At 37.3% G+C, this 24,380-nt stretch overlaps 2 protein-coding genes across 2 annotated transcripts; one reads left to right on the forward strand and one right to left on the reverse strand.

Annotated features, from left to right (window-relative positions):
* Positions 1–2,118: 2,118 nt before the first annotated feature.
* Positions 2,119–4,232, forward strand: LOC113090246 (zinc finger protein 239-like). The gene is made up of 2 exons (XM_026256201.1): positions 2,119–2,248; positions 2,593–4,232. The coding sequence occupies exons 1-2, from the start codon at positions 2,215–2,217 to the stop codon at positions 3,642–3,644; spliced, it is 1,086 nt and encodes a 361-aa protein (XP_026111986.1). The 5' UTR covers positions 2,119–2,214; the 3' UTR covers positions 3,645–4,232.
* A 7,605-nt stretch (positions 4,233–11,837) lies between these two features.
* LOC113090245 (gastrula zinc finger protein XlCGF57.1-like) lies at positions 11,838–24,168 on the reverse strand. Its single transcript, XM_026256200.1, has 3 exons — positions 23,710–24,168; positions 18,985–20,199; positions 11,838–13,601 (listed from the first exon to the last, which is right to left on the reverse strand). The coding sequence occupies exons 1-3, from the start codon at positions 23,927–23,929 to the stop codon at positions 13,486–13,488; spliced, it is 1,551 nt and encodes a 516-aa protein (XP_026111985.1). The 5' UTR covers positions 23,930–24,168; the 3' UTR covers positions 11,838–13,485.
* Between the last annotated feature and the right edge of the window lie 212 nt (positions 24,169–24,380).

Below are 24,380 nucleotides of genomic sequence, written 5' to 3' on the forward strand. Positions count from 1 at the left end.
GATGCTTCTATCCAAAGCGACTTACAAATAAGGACAATAGAAGCAATCAAAACTAACAAAAGAGCAGTGATATATATACACAAGCGCTATAACAAGTCTGTTAGATTAATGCAGTACACATAGCAAACAGTTACGAATGATTTATTACTCTTATGAGTAAAAATTACAATGTATCGACTGAAAAAAAATTTAATTGATCACGCTATTTGGCTCAAATATTGTTCACAAATCTGTCTAAATCTGTGTTAGTAAGCACTTCTTTGCAGAGATAATTCATCCACCTCACAGGTGTGGCATACCAACATGCTGTTTAGACATGATTATTGCTCAGGTGTGTCTTAGGCAGGCCACAATAAAAGGCCACTCTAAAATGTCCCGTTTTACTGTATTGGGGGGTCCGGGGGGTACAAAAACCAGTCAGCATCTGGTGTGTCCACCATTTGCCTCAAGCAGTACAACACATCTCCTTCACATAGAGTTCACCCGGTTGTTGTTTGTGGCCGTGTAATGTTGGTCCACTCCTCTTCAGTGGCTGTGCAAAGTAGCTGGATATTGGCAGGAACTGGAACACGCTGTCGTATACACCGATCCAGAGCGTCCCAAACATGCTCAATGGTTGACATGTCCGGTGAGTATTCTGGCCATGCAAGAACTGGGATGTTTTCAGCTTCTAGGAATTGTGTACAGATCTTTACAACATGGGGACGACAAGCATGCATATGAGGTTCCCTGAGAGGGTTTCTTTCTAGCCCCTTTCACACTGCCATTCCGGCAAATACAGGGGTAAAGTGTTCCTGTAATTGTTCCCTGGTCGCTAGATTTGGCACTTTCACACTGCCAGTGATGACCCGGTATATGTGCGTGCTTTCACACACAACCCTTGAAGATCCCGTAACGACACGTGACATCAGCGCGTGACGTGTAATGTACGAGTCGACAAAGCTTGGCACGTTATACTTTAACTGAAGCAAGCAAACGATCTCTGCGTCAGCGCGGAAAGTGAGGAACTAACTGATCTCTGCTTCATTACAGTTTGCACATATGTTTTCGTCGCGAATGTTGATCTTCCTTCAAAACAGCCGGTAAAAAAGTCGCGCGATAACGCGCGTCATCACTTCGATACCGAATTAGATCTGGCTTTTGTTCACACAGCGCTCGTCCCGGATCGATTACCACAATGTTACTAGGTCCCTGACCCTGGTTCGATTCGGTAATCAATTCCGGGACGTGGTTGCTTTCACACAGAAGGCGACCAGGCAATGTTACGGGAATATTGCGGGTCCGACGTGCAGTGTGAAAGGGGCTTCTGAGATGAACATTCAATTCATGGACAACAGCTCTGTTGGACATTCCTACAGTCAGCGTGCCAATTACACGCTCCCTCAAAACTTGCAACATCTGTGGGATTGTGCTGTGTGATTAGTCTGCACATTTTAGACTGGCCTTTATTGTGGAGAGCCTAAGGCACACCTGTGCAATAATCATGCTGTCTAATCAGCATCTTGATATGCCACACCTGTGAGGTGGATGAATTATCAAAGGAGAAGTGCTCACTAACACAGATTTAGACAGATTTGTGAACAATATTTGAGAGAAATAGGCCTTTTGTGTACATAGAAAAAGTCTTAGATCTTTGAGTTCAGCTCATGAAAAATTATGGCAAAAACAAAAGTGTTGCGTTTTGTTCAATAAATTTGTGATGGGCTGCGAGTTGAAATCCACTGCTCTCTATCAAACCTTATTAATATATTATGTGCTCTATTGTATAGTTACTTATCCGTTAATGATGGATGTCATTAACATTTCTGTTTACGCTTTAATTTTTAATTCTTACTATTATCGCTATTTATATTTGGAACAATTTGTACAATTTCTTTTATATATTTCTAAACATGTTAATACTGAGAAGAATGAAAGAATATTGATAGAGATGTTAACAATAGAAAGACAGAAAACAGAAATGTATAGAATGTGTGAATTAGGACACATGTGAGTGCAGTGTTACTGAATGAGCATTTTAAATGGATCTGCTTTTTTGTTGATGCTGTTCCTTTTAATATAATAATTTTAATAAAAAGAGACAACACTTTGTATATGTAATGCTCCCTGTCTCTTCTGCTTCTAATACATAAATGCTTACTTGTGAAAATTTGGCAAATCTTCTTCCAGACAGAAATTCATCATCAGTGAAGCTCCTCCCACAAACCCTGCAGAATGAAACACACTGAAGATACTGAAGAACAAACAGGTTGGTGTTTATTCTTGATTCTTCATTAATAATGCTATTATAAAGCTTTAAGCAGATTTATATTTGTTGTAATAGGGTACTTTTTTAATAACATTGTTAGATAATTGTGTAGTTGATCACACATAATTAATATGGGATTTGTGCCTATAATGTTAAAAAAAACAATTAGAGGATCACTGTACATCATTCATGGAGAGTTTCAGGGACATATAATTTACAAAACTGCAATGACTAAATCGACCAAAATGATCCAAATTTGGTACATCAATGGTCTACTTTACATCAGGGTTCATCAGGGTTACTGAGAGTTACTGAAAATCAACCAGTTTTACTTTTATTTTCAGATTTGAATGAAAAAATCAAGATAGAAGAACTGAGTGAAGTTGAGGTGAAGAATCATGCTAAAACTGGAGAAAATCCTTTGCGTTGCTCTCAAACCAAACAGAAAGCTTTAAAGAAAAGAGGCCCCAAGAAATCATTCACCTGCACTCAGTGTGGAAAGAGTTTGACAAACAAACATCATGTTGTGCTTCACATGAGAGTTCACACTGGAGAAAAACCATTCACATGTGATCAGTGCGGGAAGAGTTTCGCAAGATCAGCAAACCTTAAGAGACACATGAATGTCCACACAGGAGAGAAACCTTACAAGTGTTCACACTGTGACAAGAGATTCAGTCGGTCATCAAATCTGAAAACACACAAGAGGATCCACACTGGAGAGAAACCACACACATGTGATCAGTGCGGGAAGAGTTTCACAATAAAAGGACGTCTTAGAGACCATATGAGGATCCACACCGGAGAGAAACTTTTCACTTGTGATCAATGCGGGAAGAGTTTCACACAATCATCAAACCTTAAAGATCACATGAACATCCACACCAGAGAGAAACTGTACTCATGTGATGAATGTGACAAAACATTTTTGAGGACTTCAGATCTGAAAAAACACCTGAGAGTTCATTCGAATGTGAAGCCACACTCATGTCATTTGTGTGGAAAAAGCTTTTCATGTTTAGAAAATGCAAAAAAACATCAGAAAATACATACTGGTGTGAGAGATCATGTGTGCTTTGAGTGTGGGAGGACTTTTACTACAGTTGAACATTTAAAACTGCACTGGAGGATTCACACTGGAGAGAAACCTTACAAGTGTTCACACTGTGTCAAGAGATTCAGTCGGTCAGGAACCCTGAAAATACATGAGAGGATTCACACTGGAGAGAAACCTTACAAGTGTTCACACTGTGTCAAGAGATTCAGTGCTTCTGGAGACCTGAAAACACATGAGAGGATTCACACTGGAGAGAAACCGTATCACTGCACTGAATGTGGGAAGCGTTTTAATTATGCATCTTCTCTACACATTCATACAAAAAAACATTCACAGTAATTCGATCATCTTAAGATCCAGCACTTTCAGATGTCCTCAACAAATGAGACACAATAATTCCTCACGCAATAAAATATAATCTGGATAAATGTCATTACAAGTGACATGACAAAGAAATATTACATTAAGGTTTCACAGTGAATAAAGTTCATTTTCAAAACCAGCATATTTAACTCTGTGATTCAGACTTGTATATCATTTTGTTTCATGCAATAAATGATATCATTGCATTTTATTATGAGTTTCATATTATGTTCAATTGTCTTATAATGCATGTCACAGATTCAGATCAAAACAAAAGCTCTATTCGGACAGTAAATGTTTTTTCCTGTACCTTGAGATTGAAATGATGACGGACTCATGAAGCAGTGGAAGTTCATTCATCATTTCTGTGTTGTGAAGCTCAAGTATGATGGGCCTCAAATTTAGACCCGAGCCTGCCCCTTCTCCCAAAACCGCTTATACTGCTGTTTAAACTATTAAAAATAGTTCAGTTTTCTATGTAATGGCAAAAGTGATTAATTTGTTTCAGTTGTTAAGTTAATTTTGAAAAATGTTTGGAGCACTTTTTGTTTGTTAAATATAAGTTTTTGTTTTTTAGAGTATTGACCAAGCGGTCAGCAGTAAGCTGATCATAGAAGTTTGATCAACTTGGCCTTCTCAAATTATCACAACTGGCCTAAAATAAAATCTATATATGTACTAAAACAATTCAAGCATATTACAATGTCTAAACGTTAAACCCAGATAAATGTGCACTATATCCAATAGTTTGTGTGGAGAGTGGAAGCTATGCTTGCTTTGCAGGACACAGAGGCACCAGCGTGATCACTTGCATGTTTTATTTGTCTACGCCATTATTTGCTCTTAAGATAAGAGTAATTCATCATTCGTTAATATAATGGTGGTTCTGGAGGAGCAGATTTTCAAACGTGACTTCCACTTTTTTAGAAAAAAATCCACAGTTATGTGAAATGTTTTGAAGGTGTTTTTATACCAAACTAAATCAAATTAAATATATTGAATGTTCTTAAATGTCCATGCTATTTTTATGGGGTACAGTGGAAAATAGAAAGTGGAGTTGTGTGAGCAAATTACAGTTTAGCCAGTTGAACAAATTTAACATCACTAGTGAGCAGTGTTGTGGGTAACGCGTTACAAAGTAACGCGTTAGAGTACTCTAATTACTTTTTTCCTGAAATTTGTAACTTAACGCGTTAGTTTCGTGCGTAAGTAATCAGTAACTTCGTTATTGTTAAAAAAAAAGTAATCCGTTATTTTAAGGAAAGGAAAATCCCGACTGCAGCCTGCTTTTTGTCAGACAGTAGTCCTAGGTCTACTGTGCCACCTGCGGATGTATCAGCGGAGCCGAAGCTCTGTGATCGTAAAGTCAATGGCTGTGATGCGTCTGTGCCCTGCGCCTGACCCTGTGTGTGTGTGTGGTTTTTTTTTTTTCGAACTCCCGGCAAGATAGCAGAGAGGACAGCGTTTGGTTTATGGAAGTACGCACATTATTTTCAATTTGTCAACGAAAAAGAAAAGAACATAACAGTAAAATGCACACTCTGCTTTGGTGAAAAGTTTCTGTCGACCGCCAAAAATTCTACCTCAAATTTAACGCTACGTTTTAATCACTACTTTGAAGAGTAAATGTAAGAGGACTGTGTTAAAGCGAATTTAGGGTTGTGACTGTGAGTGACACTTTAATAATAATTAGTTCGGCTATTAAGCGATTTGTCATTTGCCTGTGTGGCAGTGAAGGATTTAATTCGGTTTGTTATCATTTTTGTCTGACAGGCAGCTGTTAATTTCTGTTAGATCGTTGGCTGGCTGGTTGTTCATCATTTCTAAATGGATTTAAATCTGCAAGCCTGTTAAAGGTTGTGTTTACAAGTAAGCATACTTGTACTTTGATAACTGCATTATTTAAAGTTAAAGAAAAATCAGGAGTTATCTTGTGGTGCTCATAATATACAGTAGCCTAGGCTACCCGGGCTGGGTAACGTTAGGTGCGAATTTTGATTAATAATATGTTCTGTGATAAATAAATAAAACGCCATGTGGAATAGCCGATTGCTGACTGTCTTTCCTGTTATTGTTATCCTGCAGTGTTAATTTAGTCGGATGACAGACGTTATTCATTGTCGGGAGTCACGACTTCTAGGTGCATTTAAAGGGGCCGGGGGCTGTGTCTGTCATATGTGAGCCGCTGCAAACGGCTTTTAATTTTTGGTAACGCATGAGTACTCTAACGCGTTACTTTTATGAATAGGTAACGCTGTATCATAACTGATTACTTTTAATTGATGGTAACGTTGTAACCTAACTAACTACTTTCCAAAGTAACTATACCCAACACTGCTAGTGAGAAATCTCTTCTTGAAAAAGTAACCTGGCTGCCCTAAAAATATTCAACAAGACAAATTTGTATTTAGTTTGTACAACTTCTACTTCAACTTGAATTAAGGTAAGCACAACTTTCTCATCTTGTTGGGCTTACTAAAAACTGGCTGGTTAGACAAAGTATATAGTTAACTCCACCTTTGTTACCCCAACTATAAAGGAACTCCCAATATATGTGTAAACAACAAAGGTTTTTGAACACAACATTTTAAGGCAGCCAGGTTACAAATAATTTTAAGTCGAACTAGCACATTATGTATTGCTAGCTCAGCTGTTATAATCAAAACAATTACACCAAAATGGACGTAATTTAACTTAATGAATTCATGTGCAATTTGAAATTATATTACCAGAGATTACATCAGAAAATGATTTGAAGTGGTTTAAATAGTTGGCCCTTATAACTGTTGGACATTTAAAGACGTGACAAGTAACTCTGATAATCAAAATCAAATGTGTAATTTAATTCCTATGAATTCATTCATAACCATTTTGACGAATTGTACAAATTTTAGTAGAAAAATCATTAATTAACTAAGAAATGTAAAAATCCTTACCTGGCTGAGGAGAGCTGGGTTCTAGGCTACAGATGAAGCCGGGGCGACAGCTCATTAACGATGCAGTGTTTTTGGTCTCTTGTTTCTAATCTTCCTCTTGACAACAGCCCATAGATTCTCTCTGGGGTTCAGGTCTGGTGAGTTTGCTGGTCAGTCAAGCACACCAACACCATGGTCACTTAACCAACTTCTGGCAGTGTAGACAGGTGCCAAATCCTGCTGGAAAATGAAATCAGCATCTTCCAAAAGCTGGTCAGCAGAAGGAAGCATTAGGTGCTCCAACATTTCTTGGTAAACGGGTGCAGTGACTTTGGTTTTCAAAAAACACAAAGGACCAACACCAGTAGATGACATTGCACCCCATAACATCACAGACTGTGTTAACTTAACCCTGGACTACAAGCAACTTGGGCTCTGTGCTTCTCCAAACTTTCTCCAGACTCTAGGGCCTTGGTTTCTGAATGAAATCCAAAACTTGCTCTCATCTGAAAATACAACTTTGGACCACTGGGAAACAGTCCAGTTCTTCCTCAACTTAGCCCAGGTAAGACGCCTCTGAGGTTCAACAAATTCCTTGACACGTCTGTGTGTGGTGGCTCTTGATGCCTTGACCCCAGCCTCAGTCTATTTCTTGTGAAGTTCAAATTCTTGAATCAGTTTTGCTTGACAATCCTCATAGGCTGCAGTTCTCTTGATTGGTTGTGCATCATTTTTCTCCCCACCTTTTTCGTTCCACTCAACTTTCGGTTAACATTCTTGGAAACCGCACTATGTGAACAGCCAGCTTATTTGGCAATGAATGTTTGCGGCTTACATTCCTTGTGAAAGGTGTCAATGTTTGTGTAGCCATTTTGAAGGCTCAGGTAACCTTTACAGGTGCTTTGAGTTAATTAACTGATTGGCATGTCACCATATTCTAATTTGTTCAGATAGTGAATTGGTTCTTTTAATTGTGATGATATGGCTCAAATTTAACAAAAATAATAAAACACCAAAGACTTAAACTACTTCAGTCTGTGTGCATTGAATTTATTTAATTTATTAAGTCTCACAATCTGAGTTGAATTACTGAAATTAACTTTTTCAGGACATTCCAATTCATTGAGAAGAACCTGTGTGTGTGTGTGTGTGTGTGTGTGTGTATATGCGTGTGTATATATATATAATTATTTTCCACACCATGCAAGATACAAAATTCCTTTTGTTTTCCAAATTTCCCAATTGATTTTCCTCACTTTAATGTTTTCATTTTAGGCCTGATGAAAGTGAAAGAGGAAAGACAAGATCTGAATGAGATGGAGGAGAAGCATCAGCATCAGAAAGCTCATGATGTCAATGGAGAAAAAATCTGTAAATTGCTCGAAAAATGAAAAAAGCTGCTTGCAACGCAACATTCTAAGAAAAAGAGTCAAAAGGCCTATAAGCTGCTCTCAGTGTGGAAATGCATTCACTCGTAAGAAATATCTTGAGAGTCACATGAGAATTCACTCTAGAAAAAAGTCTTTCACCTGCCCTGAGTGTGGAAACACTTTCAGCCATAAAGCAAGCCTTTGGAATCACATGAAAATTCATACTGGGATAAAACCTTTCATTTGCTCTCAGTGTGGAAAGAGTTTCAAAAACAAAAGAAACCTTGACAGACACATTAGAAGTGTTCTTATTGGAAAAAGGCCCTTCACCTGCTCTGAGTGTGGAAACATTTTCAAACGCAAAGGAAGCCTTAAGTATCACATGTTAAATCATATTGGTATAAAGTCTTTCACCTGCTCTCAGTGTGGAAACATGTTCAGTCATAGTGGAAGCCTTTGGAATCACATGAAAATTCATGCTCAGATAAAGTCTTTCAGGTGCTCTCAGTGTGGAAAGAGTTTCACACATGAGATAACTCTTAATGAACATATGGTAATTCGCTCTTCAGAATAGCAATTAACCTGTCCTCAGTGTGTAAAGACTTTTTCACATGTAAAGAAACCCTTAAGAATCATGTGTTAACTCTTGCTGGAATGAAGCCTTTTACCTGCTCTCAATGTGGAAAGAGTTTCACACACACACACACACACAAACAACTGAATGTGCATGTGAGTATTCACACTTCAGAAAAGTCTTTAAACTGTAATTAGTGAAGAAATGCTTTCACATGTAAAAGAAGCCTTGAGATAGAGTTGGCCCGATAGACAAAGCCATTTTTCATTGCTGATGGCTGACAGACATTACAATGTTGAGCCGGCATCATGATTACCCTCTTCAGCAATCCACTGCATCCCAATTCCATGTACAGAAGACGTGTACTAGTGAACCCCTAAAGGGAATAAATACGAGATGGGTGGGGAAACGTTATACTTTCTCTTACAATTATAAAATTGGGCAATTATTCTGTATATAAATTGTGGTAGGGAGCTGCTTTTATTATGCAGGTCATTGAAATATCTTTTTAATGCATTTTTGCTTTTTTACTTTCAGTTTGGAGATTAACGATCACGTGCTGTGTATTTTCATTCATGTACTTTGTGTGTATTTACCACACATAAAAGATCAGATGCCAAGAATCTGGCAATACAATACATATCACGATACAGGGGTTGTGATACATTGCAAAAAGGAAATATTTTGTTATATTGCTTATTTTAGGCATAGGATATGATTTTAGGAAAGCTGTAGTTAGGAACACATCAATATATGCAAACCTTAGCAATAAATAAATTATTTAAATAATATATATCAAAAAATATATATAATGGTCATCCGACGTTGCTAAAAAGACCATTTATTTGGGTTATTTGGCGTTTATGCAGTTTAAGGTAAAAAAAAAAACGTTTACACGTAATGTACATTATTGTTGCTCCTCTATGTCCTGCCTTTCTGAAACTCATCGATTTTTTACCAAACTCATTGGTCTGAAAACCAAGGCGTGCGGTGATTGCACAGCTATCCATTGCATTGTCATTGGATGAATACCTCAAGTGTATGATGGAAATGTTACTTCTCTTAGCATACTGTGATGTCGTGTGTCCCGGAGCGCAGAGACAATAACAATAGAACCTATTACAAACTATACATTTCTAGCATCCAGTGGGGACATAATTACAGATTATAATTATTTATAATGTCTTTTTACCCATTGCACATCTCACTGCGTAAACAAAATCATGCCTGAATTTGTGATATGAAAAATGACAAATAGCACTGCTCAAAACTCACGATTGAATCTTAGAGGTGTAAGACAATATCGATACAAGTGAGTATCAGAATATTTTGCTTGCTGATACTGTATCAATTCTGAAACACGCACTCGATATTTAAAAAAAAGAAATTATACAAGATTCATTGTTTTGATTTCAGTTATATCCCGACCACTATATGGAAGTCTTCTTGTCTCTGAACTTAAAAAGTGACGTGTGTGTTCCGCTCCTGCAAGGTTCAAATATTGCATATCATTTTTGTGTATCTGGGAGCCACTATATATAAGGAGAATGAGCGCTTGCCATTTTTACTTTCACTTTCTATTTTTCGATCACGCAGGGAGCGCGTCTTATGATATAATTTATTTGTCAATGAACTCTGGATTAGAAACCTGTGCAGGATGGATTTTTAGGTCCCGCTCCTGCAAGATTCTGTGCCACGCCCGCCCCCATAGAAATATATCTTATATCTGGTCCCGCCAGCAAAAGCCTGTATATGCTTTTTTTTTTCCAGTATATCAAAGAAATTGAAATGAAATGGTTCTATAACATCTCCTAAGCTTCACAGCATCCAAGCATAAACACTATACAAGCTGACATCTCAGTTAATCGTGATTGCATAAAGCCCAGTTATAATACATGAAAGTATGCACAATGAAATTAATCTTTCAGTGTCTACACTTTATGTGTTAAAATGAGAGGATTCGTTGAACATGCAATTTCAGCACTGCGGTGAGTAGATTCTAACTTTACCACCTCTGATTGGCCACTGCGTTCCAGAAATCAACTGTGGAGTGTGCGATTGGCTACATTAAGCAACCCTTTAAACATGTTTTAAATAGAAATATGCCTAGCTTGCACATCAGTTATTTTAATGTTAATATTAGTTGTTCTTTTTGCTTTTGTGTAACAGATAATTAATTTTTATGTTTTAGACACTATGCTTAGATCATTTCTATTTTGCAGTAGTCTCGCAAATCATTTTATTCTCCCACATCCACGCACACACAGAAGGCTCATCCTGCCTGCACTCGCCCATCAAGAGTTGTCCAGCGCTACACCCTGTTGCACTGGGTCCCAAGTTACTCCTGCTGGAGTGCATGTCTCTCGGCCTGACTGCAGTTTATTGTTGTAACCGACTTGAGTGGGCAAATGCTCACATTCGATGGTGTCTGGTACTTTGGAGGTGTACTCCTTATGGATGAATCCTGGTTTTCACTGTACTGGTGAATTATTGTATTTTATTGTATTGTGAGTGTTTACTTTTACAAAGGGGAAAGGCCTGCAATTAGTTGAACATACTAGACTTCTGATTTCCATATTGGTCCATGAAGCAAGGTTTTACATTTTAAAGTTCCCATTACATGTATCTACAACATTGGGTATAGTATATCAAATTGCAAACATCATTAAAAGCTGCATCTTCTATTATTATGTTAATTCAATCTCAAGGTATCAGGAGAAACATGTACTATCTGAATAGGACTTTTGAACTTACTTAACAAGTGATTTACGTTATGTTTCCGTTATCATGTGAACTAAGCACTTTAACTTTAAAGATATGACTGACTGCGTAATTTGAGTGATAGACATACTCTTCTCAACGTGATGCACAATCAAACTTAGCTTCTCTATGTGCCAGCTTATCACTTTGATACTTGAGGATTACAACCCCGGAATATCAGATATATACATGGTCTAACAAAGACAAATCTTTGCAATCTAGAATTGACATGTTCTTTATTTCTACCTCTGCTTTGCAACTTGACAAGCAAAATATTAATAATTATGCCTCTGCAAACTGATCATAATCTTATTTCTGTAACGCTTACAGGCACAAAAGAGAACTCTAGTCTTAGAGGCTATGGAAATTAAATAATAATCTTTTTAAGGATGATTATGATAAGGATGTTCATGATTATGATAAGGATGATTATGATAAGGATGTTCATTAGATTAGATTAGATTAGATTAAACTTTATTTTCATTGCACATGTAAGGTACGAGGCAACAAAAAGCAGTTAGCATCTAACCAGAATGCAATAATCAGGGAGTACAGGATATATAGTGTCACAAATTAACAATACATATACTGATAAAGCAGGAGTTTGGTGGACACATACACAGTGGCCGTTGTGAAGTCTTAAAGACCGCAAGTGCACCTGAAGTGAGCCATTTAAGACAGAGTAGAAAACCTTTTGAGTTTTCACCTTATATGACAAAAAAATGAACACCTGAAAACACAAGTAGAAACAACACAGAAAAGAGCCTGTAAAATGCTACTTAAATGGTGTAAAATATGTTTGATACTTGTGTAAATATGTGAAATATTGTGAACTCTTGGCCTTGTTTCAGAAGACTCGACGCTGACTGAATGTACATCATAGTGATGTCATCAACAGCAGATAATGAAGAAATTCTGTTCAAAACAAAACATCAATAAACCAACACATCAAACAGTTAGTTAATAACAGACTCAGTAACAGACTTTATAAGCAGTCTTATTCAAACTTATTCTTGTGTGCTGTAAAATATAGTTTATTAGGCAATTAAAAGATTTAAAGACAGATATCTGGATATTATCACATGTAGAAACAGTTGGCAAGATACAGTTAATATTAATATATTTAATATATTTATGTACCAATAATAAATTGTAAGTGATTTTCCTTAATTTCCCCAGCACCAAAACCAGAACAGTTGGCATTCTTACTGAACAAGAACAGTGTGTAAAAAGCTTCTACTTCCCTTCAAGGAAATTTAAGCAAACTACAAGTGACACATAATATGCATTTCAAGACAACTGAACATGAATTAAATGAAACTCATAAGAATACAGTATACAAGTATGACGCTGGCACAGAGATGCACTTAAATAATAGAGGAAGACTTAGAGCATGTGCATAAACCTTGCACGCTGTATACAAATCCAACACAACAAGAAATCTAATTAAGTTAGTAAAGCTAATAGTTTTCTGCAGCACGAACACAAGCATGTAGTCTGCATTGTTATAGTTTTCATTATTCCATGACATAGCTGCGTCTGACATGGACGTGCAGTGATGATAACATTGTTTCACAAAATATACAGACTGACTGTACACACAAAAAAGCAAGAATGACGTCTTTAGATTTATCCACCCTGGTTAAAAAAAAAATGTGGTTTCAGGCTCCCAAAACCTTGGATCCATCTGGATGAATACAGCTAAATGTATCTGTGTGTGTACGGGGCCTTATTGGCATGATTTTTGTATGTCTGTGTAGAGCAGATGAATGTTTGAAATGCTTCCCACATGCAGTGCAGTGATACGGTTCACGAAAGTAAGTCTTTTCACACTCAAAGCATGTACTCTCTCACAGCAGTACAGTATGTATTTTCTGATGTACTTTCAATTGTGTGGACACAAAAAAAACTGTTGCCACACAAATTACATGAATGTGGCTTCTCTTTGAATGAGCTTTCAGGTGTTTCTTCTGAACTGAAGCCCACAAAAACATTTTACCGCATTTATCACATGCATACAGTTTCTCTCCAGTGTGGATGTTTATGTGCTTCTTACAATGTGATGATTGTGTGAAACTTCCCACACTGATCACGGTTTCTCTCCATTACGAACTCTCATATGGTGCTCAAGACATTGTTTTGCATGTGAAACTCTTTCCACACAGTGCAGGTGAAATATTTCTTGGCTCTTCTTTTCTTTAAATATTTACTGTTTGGTGATTTAGTTTGGTACTCTGCACTTCTCCAGTTTTGACTTGATTTTTCTCCTCAACTTCACTGGATTCCTTATTCTCCTCGGTTTCTTCAATCAACTCTGAAATAAAATAAAAAAATTGTTAATTTTCAGTATCTCATAAAAAGCTGATAAATGTGAAAATAGAAGTGAATCCTGAAGTAACAGCACGGGGTACACACCACAAAATATTTGAGATGATTTGGGACTGATTATTCAGATTATTGTTATACAGACTAATAGAAATGGCTGCTTTTATGAGTTGGGTAACGTGGTGGTTGCACCGGTAAACTTTTTTATTTTTTTTGTCTTGAGCCCAGCAGTGGAAAGTAGATGACGGTGTCAATTTTTTTTCAAATTACTTATTTAATATTGTACAGCCAAACCCCATGTTTATATAGGGAGAACTATTAAAGGGTTAGTTCACCCAAAAATTAAAAATAGCCAGGTGTATATGATTTTCTTCTTTCCGATGAATTCGGTTGTTCTGGCTATTCCAAGCTCTGTCATTGCAGTCAGCAGGGGTGAATGAAGGATTCCTGTAGCCAATACATGTGTTTTTGTAAGAAAAATATCTAAATTTCAAATATAATAAACACTTTTCTTTTCAGTATATGTCATATGCGAAAGCCGTTCTGGTGGATGACATAACATGTTGGCATTTTCAGGGTTTCGCCCTAACTCTCTGGGGAAGTTATGGACTAATGGTTAGGGATTCAGACTCGTAATCCAAAAGGTTGTGATTTTGAGCCTTGCTCCGGTAGGAAATGTAGGTTGGGGGAGTGAATGTACAGCACTTTCTCCACCTTCAATACCATGACTGAGATGCCCTTGTGCAAGGCACTGAACCCCCAACTGGTCCCCAGGCAAATGCAGCACACTTTTCAAAACTTTCTCTTCTCTTCTTTGTCCGCCTCTATCTCCTCCTTCATCGACTCTTACAGCTGACGACTTTGAAGTTTTCTTCACAAATAAGACAAGAACCATCAGTGACCAATTCTCCACACCGCAGACTGATCATAACTTCATAACTAATACACAGTCTGTCTCCTTCTCTCCACTCTCAGAGATGGACGTTTCCAAACTTATCCTTTCCAATCATCCTACTACTTGTCCCCTTGATCCTATCCCACCTTACCTCCTTCAAGTCATTTCTTCTTCATTCATACCTTCACTTACATTATCAACATCTCTCTTCACTCTGGTACAGTTCCCTCATGATTTAAGCAGGCTCGGGTAAGCCCACTGCTTAAGAAACAATCTCTAAATCCAGTGGTAACCCTTCTTCCATTCAATACAAAGTCACTTGAGGGAGTTTTTTTTTTTTACTAACTCTCTGTTTCTTGCACAGAACAACCTCCTGGACAGCAACCAATCTGGAAACCTAGGAGATCAATCGATCGGTGATCGATCATCAGTTAAGCTTCACAGACCATACTGCTACAACGACCCGGCCCTGCAGATTTGCCTAATTTTATTTACCCTTTATTTTACCAGTTCATGTCCCATTGAGATGTTCAAATCTCTTTTACAAGGGAACCCTGGGGCAACAATTAAACAAGTTACACAGAATCACAAAAATGGACTCAACAAACAAAACAGATTTACAATACATGTTAATTTAAAATGAAATAGTAGGGTAATTAAAAACATGTGCATTGTTCAAATTTGGAACATTTAAGAAATTGTTTAAAATGTTCAAGTGGAATAAAAACATAAAGCTTCAAAACTTTTTGGAGCAAATTCCAACACCAATGAACAGCAGAACTAAAAGCAGTCTTACCAAATTCATGTACTGTCAAGCCTCTGCAATTTATCCAGAATGCAGAAGCAAGGGTTGCTTCTATTGTTCTCATTTGTAAATCACTTAGGTTGAAAGATCAAAACCAAGCGCTGGTCACAAATTAGAAGTAAAAACCAAGGATTTGCAAAAAAGAAAAAAAAGAAGAAAAGAAAAACATGTCAGGGGATTTCAATATAAATCAAGATGAGTCTGGTTTTTTCTGCTAAAATAAGTAAACTTTGCTTCCTTTAAATAAACTTGTGAGACTAGAATACCTCAGAGGTGTGCGTGCTGCATCATCTGCCTGAACGGGTTCAACATATGATAACGGAAATTAAGCAAACACACTTTGGGGGCAGTTGGGGGTTTTGTGCTCATGGGCACCTCAGTTAGGGTATTGAAGGTGGAGAGACCACTGCATATTCACTCCCCCCACCTACAATTCCTTCCAGCCCAAGACTTGAACTTGCATCCTTTTGGATTACAAGTCCGACCCTCTAACCATTAGGCCACGACTTCCACAGTGTGTTAGGGCATACCCTGACAATGAAAACATGTTACATCATCTGCCAGAACGGTTTCCACGTCTGATACCGGAAGTGAGAGAAAAGTGTTTATTATATTTGAATTATGAATATATGGATATTTTTCTTACAAAAACACATGGATTAACTGCGAGGGGCCTTTATTCACCTCCCTAAACTATCTGTTGTACTTTTTATTATGGATGTGTGCACTTTATATTACGACTTGTGGACTGTTCAACTACAACACAATGACAGAGCTTGGAATAGCCAGAATAATTTTTAATATAACTCAGACAGGATTCATCTGAATGTAAACCTAGGATGCTTCGAGGTTAAGTAAAACAGTCTAGTTTTCATTTTAGGGTGAACTAATCCTTTTTTAAAAAAAATTATATTTGATTAACTACACAATTGACCATTCAAAGGGAGCATGACCAACAGGTAATCTGTCCAATCAGAATGTGTATATATTATGTGCTGACGCTGCTATCCGCCCTCTTGTCCAACAGCCAAAGCTGGTCTCCAAGGAAATCAATGTTTAAACAGGGTAAAAAAAAAGACTGAATTAAAACATTTTCAATATAACTAAATTTAAAAACGTGTGTGGAGGATTAAGCTGTGCTGTTGTTGGCTGACACAGTAACAGCAATATTCAAAGGAATTAATTTAAAGTACTTTTTTGTGTACCAGTTTTTTCAGAATTATTCCATGTTCGGCGCTGTATGCATGCCTGGCTTGCAGTGCTTAGGTAAAAATAATAATGTTAAATAGGGATGCACCGAATCCAAGATTCGGATTCGGCCGAATACTGGGCTTTTTGACAGGGTTCGGTTTTGGCCGAATCTTAGATTTTTTTTCCACCAAACCGAACCCTAGGCTTGCGCTATGCTGGTTGACTTCACGCAGCTGTTGATTAAGTGATGGTGTTTACATGAGGACCGTTCTGTAGCAATTCAGAGCCAGTCACATTGGGCGCTGACGTGGATGAAAGCATTTTTTTTCCCACTGCTGCCAAAAACGCCAAAGATCTACCCCTGTGCCCAGTAAAAGACTTTTCAGTACTGCTGGGGACATTCGTTCCCACACTCGCAACCGGCTTTTACCTGTTAATGCAGAGCATCTTGTTTTTTTTTAAAGGAAACTCTCATTTCATGTGAAAGGTTAGAGGTTTTATATTAATGTAATTATGATGCAGGAGATGTGTGTGATCTTCTTTAATATTTTTCATAATATTTGGCTACTGTTCCTATCGTAGCCAAGCCTACTATTATAAACAAAAACTGCCTACTATCCATGTTTATTGAGTAAATGTTCAATAACATTAATTTAAATTTAAAGTCACCAAACATATTCTGGTTTAAAAAAGAAAAGAAAAACACTTTTCTTTACATTGCTGCACTTTTATTGAAAGGTTTTGATTTGTACTTGGGTAAGCGGCTTATGTTAATTGTCAAAATAGTTTTTCCCACTTGTCATCCTGGCATGAAGTTGCCTATTCTTTAAAATAAAAATGAAATAATAAATATTAAATTATAAAAATGAAATAATAATAAAAAAATACACAGCTGTGGACATTGTTTACTTCATTAATGTGTTTTACTGTGTTAATGGAATAAGCATGCGAGTAGGATTCGGTATTCGGTTTCGGATTCGGCCGAATCTTAAACAGTGGATTCGGTATTCGGCTAAACCCAAAAAATCTGGATTCGGTGCATCCCTAATGTTAAATAATAAAATAATAAGTTAAAATAATGTGTGTTCTTAATCATTCTGGGGACAAAATGCTGTGAACTTCGCCCTGATCGGGAACTGAACTGAGGCGTTCTTAGGCATTCGAGGACAACATTAAAGAGCCACAAACTTATTTTTATTTTATTTTTACAAAATTTGAAAGCTAAGAGTTCTGAGACTTTATTTCATAACCTGGTCTGTTTTTGTCTGTCAGCACGTTGTCAGTTTCCCCTTTGCTCTGTGATGTGTTTTTCACTGCGTGAGAAGTTGTTGTGTAGTGTGAGAGCAGCTTAGTTAGCAGTGGGTTAGCACCTACAATCCCTGCCTGTATGAGACTTGAACCAGCAACCTTTGGGTTACATGTCCAACTCTCTAACTATTAGGCCACTACTTCCCAAAAACAAGTGAGTCCATCTGAAAGGACCACTGAATCGCTGGCTCACTCAATTCTTTCAAAAACTGATTTATTCAAGTAACAAAGAACTGTGTTCCTATGCATTGTAAATAGGGGTGTAACGATTAACTGTGATCTCATACATGGGTATTTTTTCTTTAATTGTTGGAACTATAATGCTGCGTTCACACCAAACGCGAATAGAGCGTCTGGCATGAATGATTTCAATGTTAAGTCAATCTAAAGACGCGTTTACGCGCGTCTTGAGGTTTCGCGTGAGGCATTTAGCGCGGTGCGTTAGACGCGAATTTCCCTCACATGTGAATGACACGTGCGAATGGTGCTTTTGTGCACTTATGTGTTTGGCGCGAATTCGCCTCTGACGCCCGAGTTGATTTTTTTTTTACTTTGGCGTCAATTCGCGCCAGATTAAACAATCAGGAGCCTGCTTAGGAGTCATTCATTCATCATGGTGAAACGACTGATGTTGTCAGTGAGCAGTCAGCCGGAGCTATATGACACAAGTATCATACACAAGTTCATATTTCAGGAATAACAAGGATCTCGCTTGGAAGAGTGTGTTGTAAATACACATTTAACTTTTGAGTCATGTACACGTTTATAGACCCGCGGCCTTCCCACCGTTTCTTAATACTATTTTCCCCCTAATATAGCCTACAGCTACTTTTTGCTAACAAGATAATTTGTTTATTCAGAGGAAGTGTGCAGGAAAAAGTGGAAGAGACCCGAGTGCTCGATCAACATCAGCCATCTTGCAAACAGACAACCGCTAGCACTTGCCACTCCAACAAGAAGCGGATTTCACCTCAGAGGCGAACAATCAAACTTTTGCTTTCTACGTGGCTTAATTGCGCAGTGAATGCTTTTGGACACCTTTTTGTTTGTTGCAGTGTCGATGACATACTTGATAATGTCAGCTCTCATATCGTTTATCAGTCCCTATCAGTCACACATGCAGTACAATAACATTGATTTGATCAGAATCTCAGCTGAATCTTGAATACTTACTGTGATAGTTTTTTGTATGACTGTGTAGAGCAGATGAATGTTTGAAACATTTCCCACATGCAGTGCAGTGATACGGTTTCTCTCCAGTGTGGATCCTCTTGTGTCTTTTCAGACTTGATGAAACACTGAATCTCTTGTCACAATGTGAACACTCATAAGGTTTTTCTCCAGTGTGAATCCTCTGGTGCAGTTTTAAACAGTTTGCTGAAATGAAAGTCTTTTCACACACAAAGCACATGAACTCTCTCACACCAGTGTGTGTTTTCTGATGCACTTTCAAAGTTGAAATACGTGAAAAGTTCTTTCCACAACAATAACATGAATGTGGCTTCTCCTTGGTATGAACACTCAGGTGCTTCTTCAGGTCTGAAGACCTCAAAAACATTTTGCCACACTGATCACATGAGTACAGTTTCTCTCCAGTGTGGATGTTCATGTGTCTCTTAAGGCGTGATGATTGTGTGAAACTCTTCCCACATTGATCACAAGTGTACAGTTTCTCTCCAGTATGAACAATAATGTGACGCTCAAGATTTCTTTCGCTTGTCAAACACTTTCCACATTGATTACATGTGTACAGTTTCTCTTCTGTATGAAATTTCATATGTGTCATAAGGATTCCTTTCCGTACAAAATTCTTCCCGCATTGATCACATGTGTACGGTTTCTCTTCAGTGTGGGTCCTCTCGTGTGCTTTCAGGTATCCAGACTGACTGAATCTCTTGTCACAGTGTGAACACTTGTAGGGTTTCTTTCCAGTGTGGATGATCATGTGTTTCTTAAGGCTTAATGATCGTGTGAAACTCTTCCCACACTGATCACATGTGTACGGTTTCTCTCCAGTGTGGATCCTCTCATGTGTTCTTAGATCTCCTGACCGACTGAATCTCTTGTCACAGTGTGAACAGTTGTGTGGTTTCTCTCCAGTGTGGTTGTTCATGTGATACTTAAGGCTTGATGATTGTGTGAAACTCTTCCCGCACTGATCACACGTGAACGGTTTCTCTCCAGTGTGAACTCTCATGTGAAGCACAAGACTATTTTTTCTTATCAAACTCTTTCCACATTGAGGACAAGTGAAAGATTTCTTGGCCCTATTCTGTAAAACTTTTTGTTTGGTTTGAGAGCAACTCAAAGGTTTTTCTTCAGTTCTGACATGATGATTCTCCTCATCTTCACTCAATTCTTCATTTGCCTCACTTTCTTCAATAAACACTAAAATAAATCAAAAACAGTTCAATTGTCAGTAACTTGAAAAACAACCAAACAAACAGACAAAAACATAATGTGAAAGTGTATAAAATTCAACTCTAGTGTAACAGACAATCAATTTTTCTCCTTTTGATTTTGGCCTCCATAATCCTTAATGAATGAGGTTTGAAACAATCAGGACCTCTCCTAGGTCTAGCCTCCTGGCCAAACTGTCTTGATTAGAGAGGTGATCAAGACACTGATGGTCACTCTGGTTGAGCTCCATGATCTTATATGGATATGGGAGAAATTTACAGAAGGACAGAAATCGCTGGGACACTCCAGCAATCTGGGCTTGATGATAAAGTGGCCAAACTCAAGCTTCTCCTCAGTAAAGATACATGAATCCCTGATTGAAATGTATATAAAAAGACTCTCAGACTATGAAATAAAAGATTTTCTGGTCCTCAATTCCTCATTCATGTCTGAGGGAAACCAAGCACTTATCATCAGCATAATACCATCCCCAACAGTGAAGCATGGTGGCAGCAGCATCATCATAACCTCAGACTGGGCCGAAAGTTAACCTTCCAATATGACACACAGCCAAGTCAATGCAGCAGTGGCTTAGGGATGACCCTATGAACATCCTTGAGTGGCCCAGCCAAAGCTGAGACTTGAAGCCAATCAGCCATATTTGGAGAAACTAGGCCTGGGCGATATGGCCTACAAAAAAAAATCTGGAAAAAATGTTCCCCCATACATAAAATCAATATTAAGATGACAAAGAAATTGTTAAAAACAAGGTTTAATATCATTTATTATTTACCAGTCAAATGTATACCTGAGACAAGATGATTTATAAAAATAAAAAAAAGCAGTACAACCTTAATGCTGGAAAGACCTTTAGTCTAATCTAACCATCCAAGTGCACACTCGGCGTTAAGAGCTGTTAAAATAATACTGCCAACTTCACAGTGAGTCAGTGCCACGGAAGTAGGACAGGGCAAGTATAAATATATATCTATATTTCCATCTTGCAATGCAGATGTTTAACAGTTTATGCTGGTTATTCATTTAAAAAAAAAAAATATTGGTAATAGAACAAATACTGTTTAACTGCTTCAACGCTGGATGCGAGAGTTGTCGTGTCGTGCCCCGCTGTATTAAAAGTCTATCTAAACTTGATGACATCACACTACAGTTGCAAATCATCTGAACATGTTGTCATAAATAGAACGAGGCATCAGTTTACTGATGGGGATCGTGTCGCATCACGCCGCATCCAGTGTAGACAACATTACTGGGTTCTGTTGTCTTTTGTTAGACTGCGCCACTCTTTTCCGGTGTAGACTTGGTGTAAGGTTTTATAATGGGTTATGTTATAGCTCTACTTGTTTTTAATGTTTTTATGAAATATCTGTATTGACTGCATGATCATATCAACGTATTATTTACTGCCATGCGAGCCACAAAAGCTTGGCGAGTCTCGCAACACTGTTGTAGTTTGCTTTTTTGGCGAGTAAATAAAAGTTTTGTTTTTTTAATATCCAAAAACCACAAGAACAGTGTCATATATTTTGTGAACTTTGAAGAATGTTTAAATCCAGAGAAATAAGCAATTTTAACTAGTGACACGGACCTTGTTCATAGTGTCATTGTGTCCCCTGCCAATAATGTCTAGGGTTTTTTTTAAAGTCGACTTTTATGTGATGAAAATCAAGTTGAAGACGACTAGTCACTGACGACATCATTAATGAACCAATAAGTCCGGAGCTGTGAAAAACACCTGTGCACATCTATGGCATATGACACAGCGCTGCCCACATGGCAATTGCTCCTAGCACCGAACAGCTCATTTTTATCAGTTCTTTTGCCTTTGGGTTGTTTTATTTCTCACAGATTTCTGCTCGTTCTAAATCCGATACAGATAAAGTAGTAAAGTTAGGATTACATTTATATGAATGCATTAGTGAGAGCGATTGTGTGTGCGAATTATTTCTACACGGCAGCGTCTCTCTAGTAGGGCTGTAGCTATCGAATATTTTAGTAATCGAGTATTCTACCAAAAATTCCATTGATTAATCGAGTAATCGGTTAAATTGCATTTTTGCTTAATTAAAGTGCAATATTAATTATGCAATACAAAATAGGACTCCTGGGTCTCTTAAAATGAACAACTAAGTTTCCTTTTTTAGAAATTTAAATTTTTTATTTTTTAAATGCAAAGAATGCAATGCATCAAAAATAAATAATAATAATAAAGTTGACAGATGAATTAAGTGCAATTGCCATTCCGTTGGGGTATTAAGTAAAGCATTTTGATGCACATTTAACATTAAACACATAAAACATTAATTTAATTTATCTTTTAATTATTGAAAATTAAGCAAACTTAACTTTTTGTTAAACAAAGGGGATTTACTATTAAAAATAAAACATGGAAGAAATGTTGTGTGATTAAACCTTAAAAAAAAATAAAAATAAATGTCTTAGTAGTAGGCTGAACAATAGTCTTTAACCGGACTTTTATTTTGACGGGTTGACGTACCTTTACAGTTCTGTGTATGTGGTGTGACGCTAGTTTTACTCAAATCAAAGTGTTCACATCTTATTTAGTGAGACAGCAGACGCTGAAATCACCGCGAGCATCACTCGGGCTTCCGTGTGTTAATAAAGAGACACGCAGAACATGCAGAATTCATATTTAAACAGATTGTTCCGGCTTAATATTTACAGATATTAGTCCATATCGTGATTTGATGTAAGTGCAATGGCCTATTTTTGATTAATTAATTCAAAATTTGGCAAATTCCACGTTAAACTGTAAATTCTGTTTTTATGACTGGATTCCGCGATTCCCTCCGTGTTTTCTGCATCGCGGAAATCATAGGACCCTAGTTATGGTATGCCAGCTCTATCTTGGTTATAATCTTACAGTTGTTATTGCTGTGATTGCTATTATGGGGTTATGTTGTTTCTTTTAATGTTGTTTTATACTGTTGTAGCGCATTGAGGGGAAGAAAGGGGCATTACAAATACAATTTATTATTCTTTTTTTTTGACAGCTGATGTGTGCAGTGTACTTTGCTTGCTTTAAAAAAGGTTCTCTCCTTCAGTGACAAGCGTTTTTTGTTGTCTGTCTTTTTTCTACTGCTATTGTTTTCTTTAGATTTGCTTCTCAGTAACATTCAATTTTAAGCTTTACTTTGTCCATTCCATCTTTTATAGGCATACTCTGTCATGCTAATTCATATTAGCACACTTAGTTTTAAATGAACCTAGTTTATTCTAGTCCATGATATATGAGTTAGAAATCATGTGAAAATATGTGTTTCAGAAAGTCATTTTTAAAACCATAATTAACTATCCTAGATTAAGCCTACTTCTGTCTTAATTTAAACGCTGTCTAAGAAACTGTCCCAGAATTAATCTCAGAAGAATGCAATGAAATCCGAGCCCAGATGGTTAAAACTTTGTAAGCCTAATGTACCACAAAAAGCCATTAAAGATTAATGGAAAATAAAGACCCACCTCCTTGTTCCTCCTGTTTTATTCTTATAGTTTCTGGTTCCTCGTGTTTTATTCTCCATGTTTCTGGTTCCTCTTGTTTTATTCTCCAGGTTTCTGGTTCCTCGTGTTTTATTCTCCAGCTATCTGGCTCTTCGTGTTTTATTCTGCAGGTTTCTGGTTCCTCATGTTTTATTCTCCAGGTTTCTGGTTCACTCGTGTTCTCCTCTTTAACAAACATCATCTTTACAGCAGCAGATCTCAGTTCAGATTATCCTCCTCCAGATATTCCTGCTTGATTCAAAACTTAGTCACGACTGTGAGGATGAGAATATTAATTTAAAAGTTTCAAAAACTGTATTTTCTACTTGCAGAAAAAAAAAACAGCTAATAGATTGTATTAAACAGCGCCACAATAAAACAAAACGGAGAGTGATGAAACTAGACTTCTTCTTCTGAGGTTTATTGGTGCTTGGTAAACAAACGTGTGTCTTATCGCCACCCGCTGGACTGGAGAAGCGACAAGAGAAGGAAAATAATACCGGGGATCAGAGTGTATAATAAAGGTTTAACAGAAAAGATAGCTTTGCTATTGCATTTCAGTCTTTTTTTTCTTCTTGTATAATGTATTAAAATGTACTTGAGTAAGTTTGTATTAATATGCTATAAACTTGCTCGTATTTCAAGTGCATTTG

This window comes from Carassius auratus, unplaced genomic scaffold, assembly GCF_003368295.1.
Source record: "Carassius auratus strain Wakin unplaced genomic scaffold, ASM336829v1 scaf_tig00054003, whole genome shotgun sequence".
NCBI lineage: Eukaryota > Metazoa > Chordata > Actinopteri > Cypriniformes > Cyprinidae > Carassius > Carassius auratus.

Excerpts from the sequence above, each read along its gene's own strand:
- LOC113090246 (XM_026256201.1), top strand. The coding sequence starts at position 2,215 with ATGAAACACACTGAAGATACTGAAGAACAAACAG. Across the intron at positions 2,249-2,592 it reads AGATACTGAAGAACAAACAG|ATTTGAATGAAAAAATCAAG; the intron begins GTTGGTGTTTAT and ends TTTTATTTTCAG.
- LOC113090245 (XM_026256200.1), bottom strand. The coding sequence starts at position 23,929 with ATGATGTTTGTTAAAGAGGAGAACACGAGTGAACCAGAAACCTGGAGA. Across the intron at positions 20,200-23,709 it reads AAAACAGGAGGAACAAGGAG|TGTTTATTGAAGAAAGTGAG; the intron begins GTGGGTCTTTAT and ends GATTTATTTTAG. Across the intron at positions 13,602-18,984 it reads TCATACAAAAAACTATCACA|AGTTGATTGAAGAAACCGAG; the intron begins GTAAGTATTCAA and ends ATTTTATTTCAG.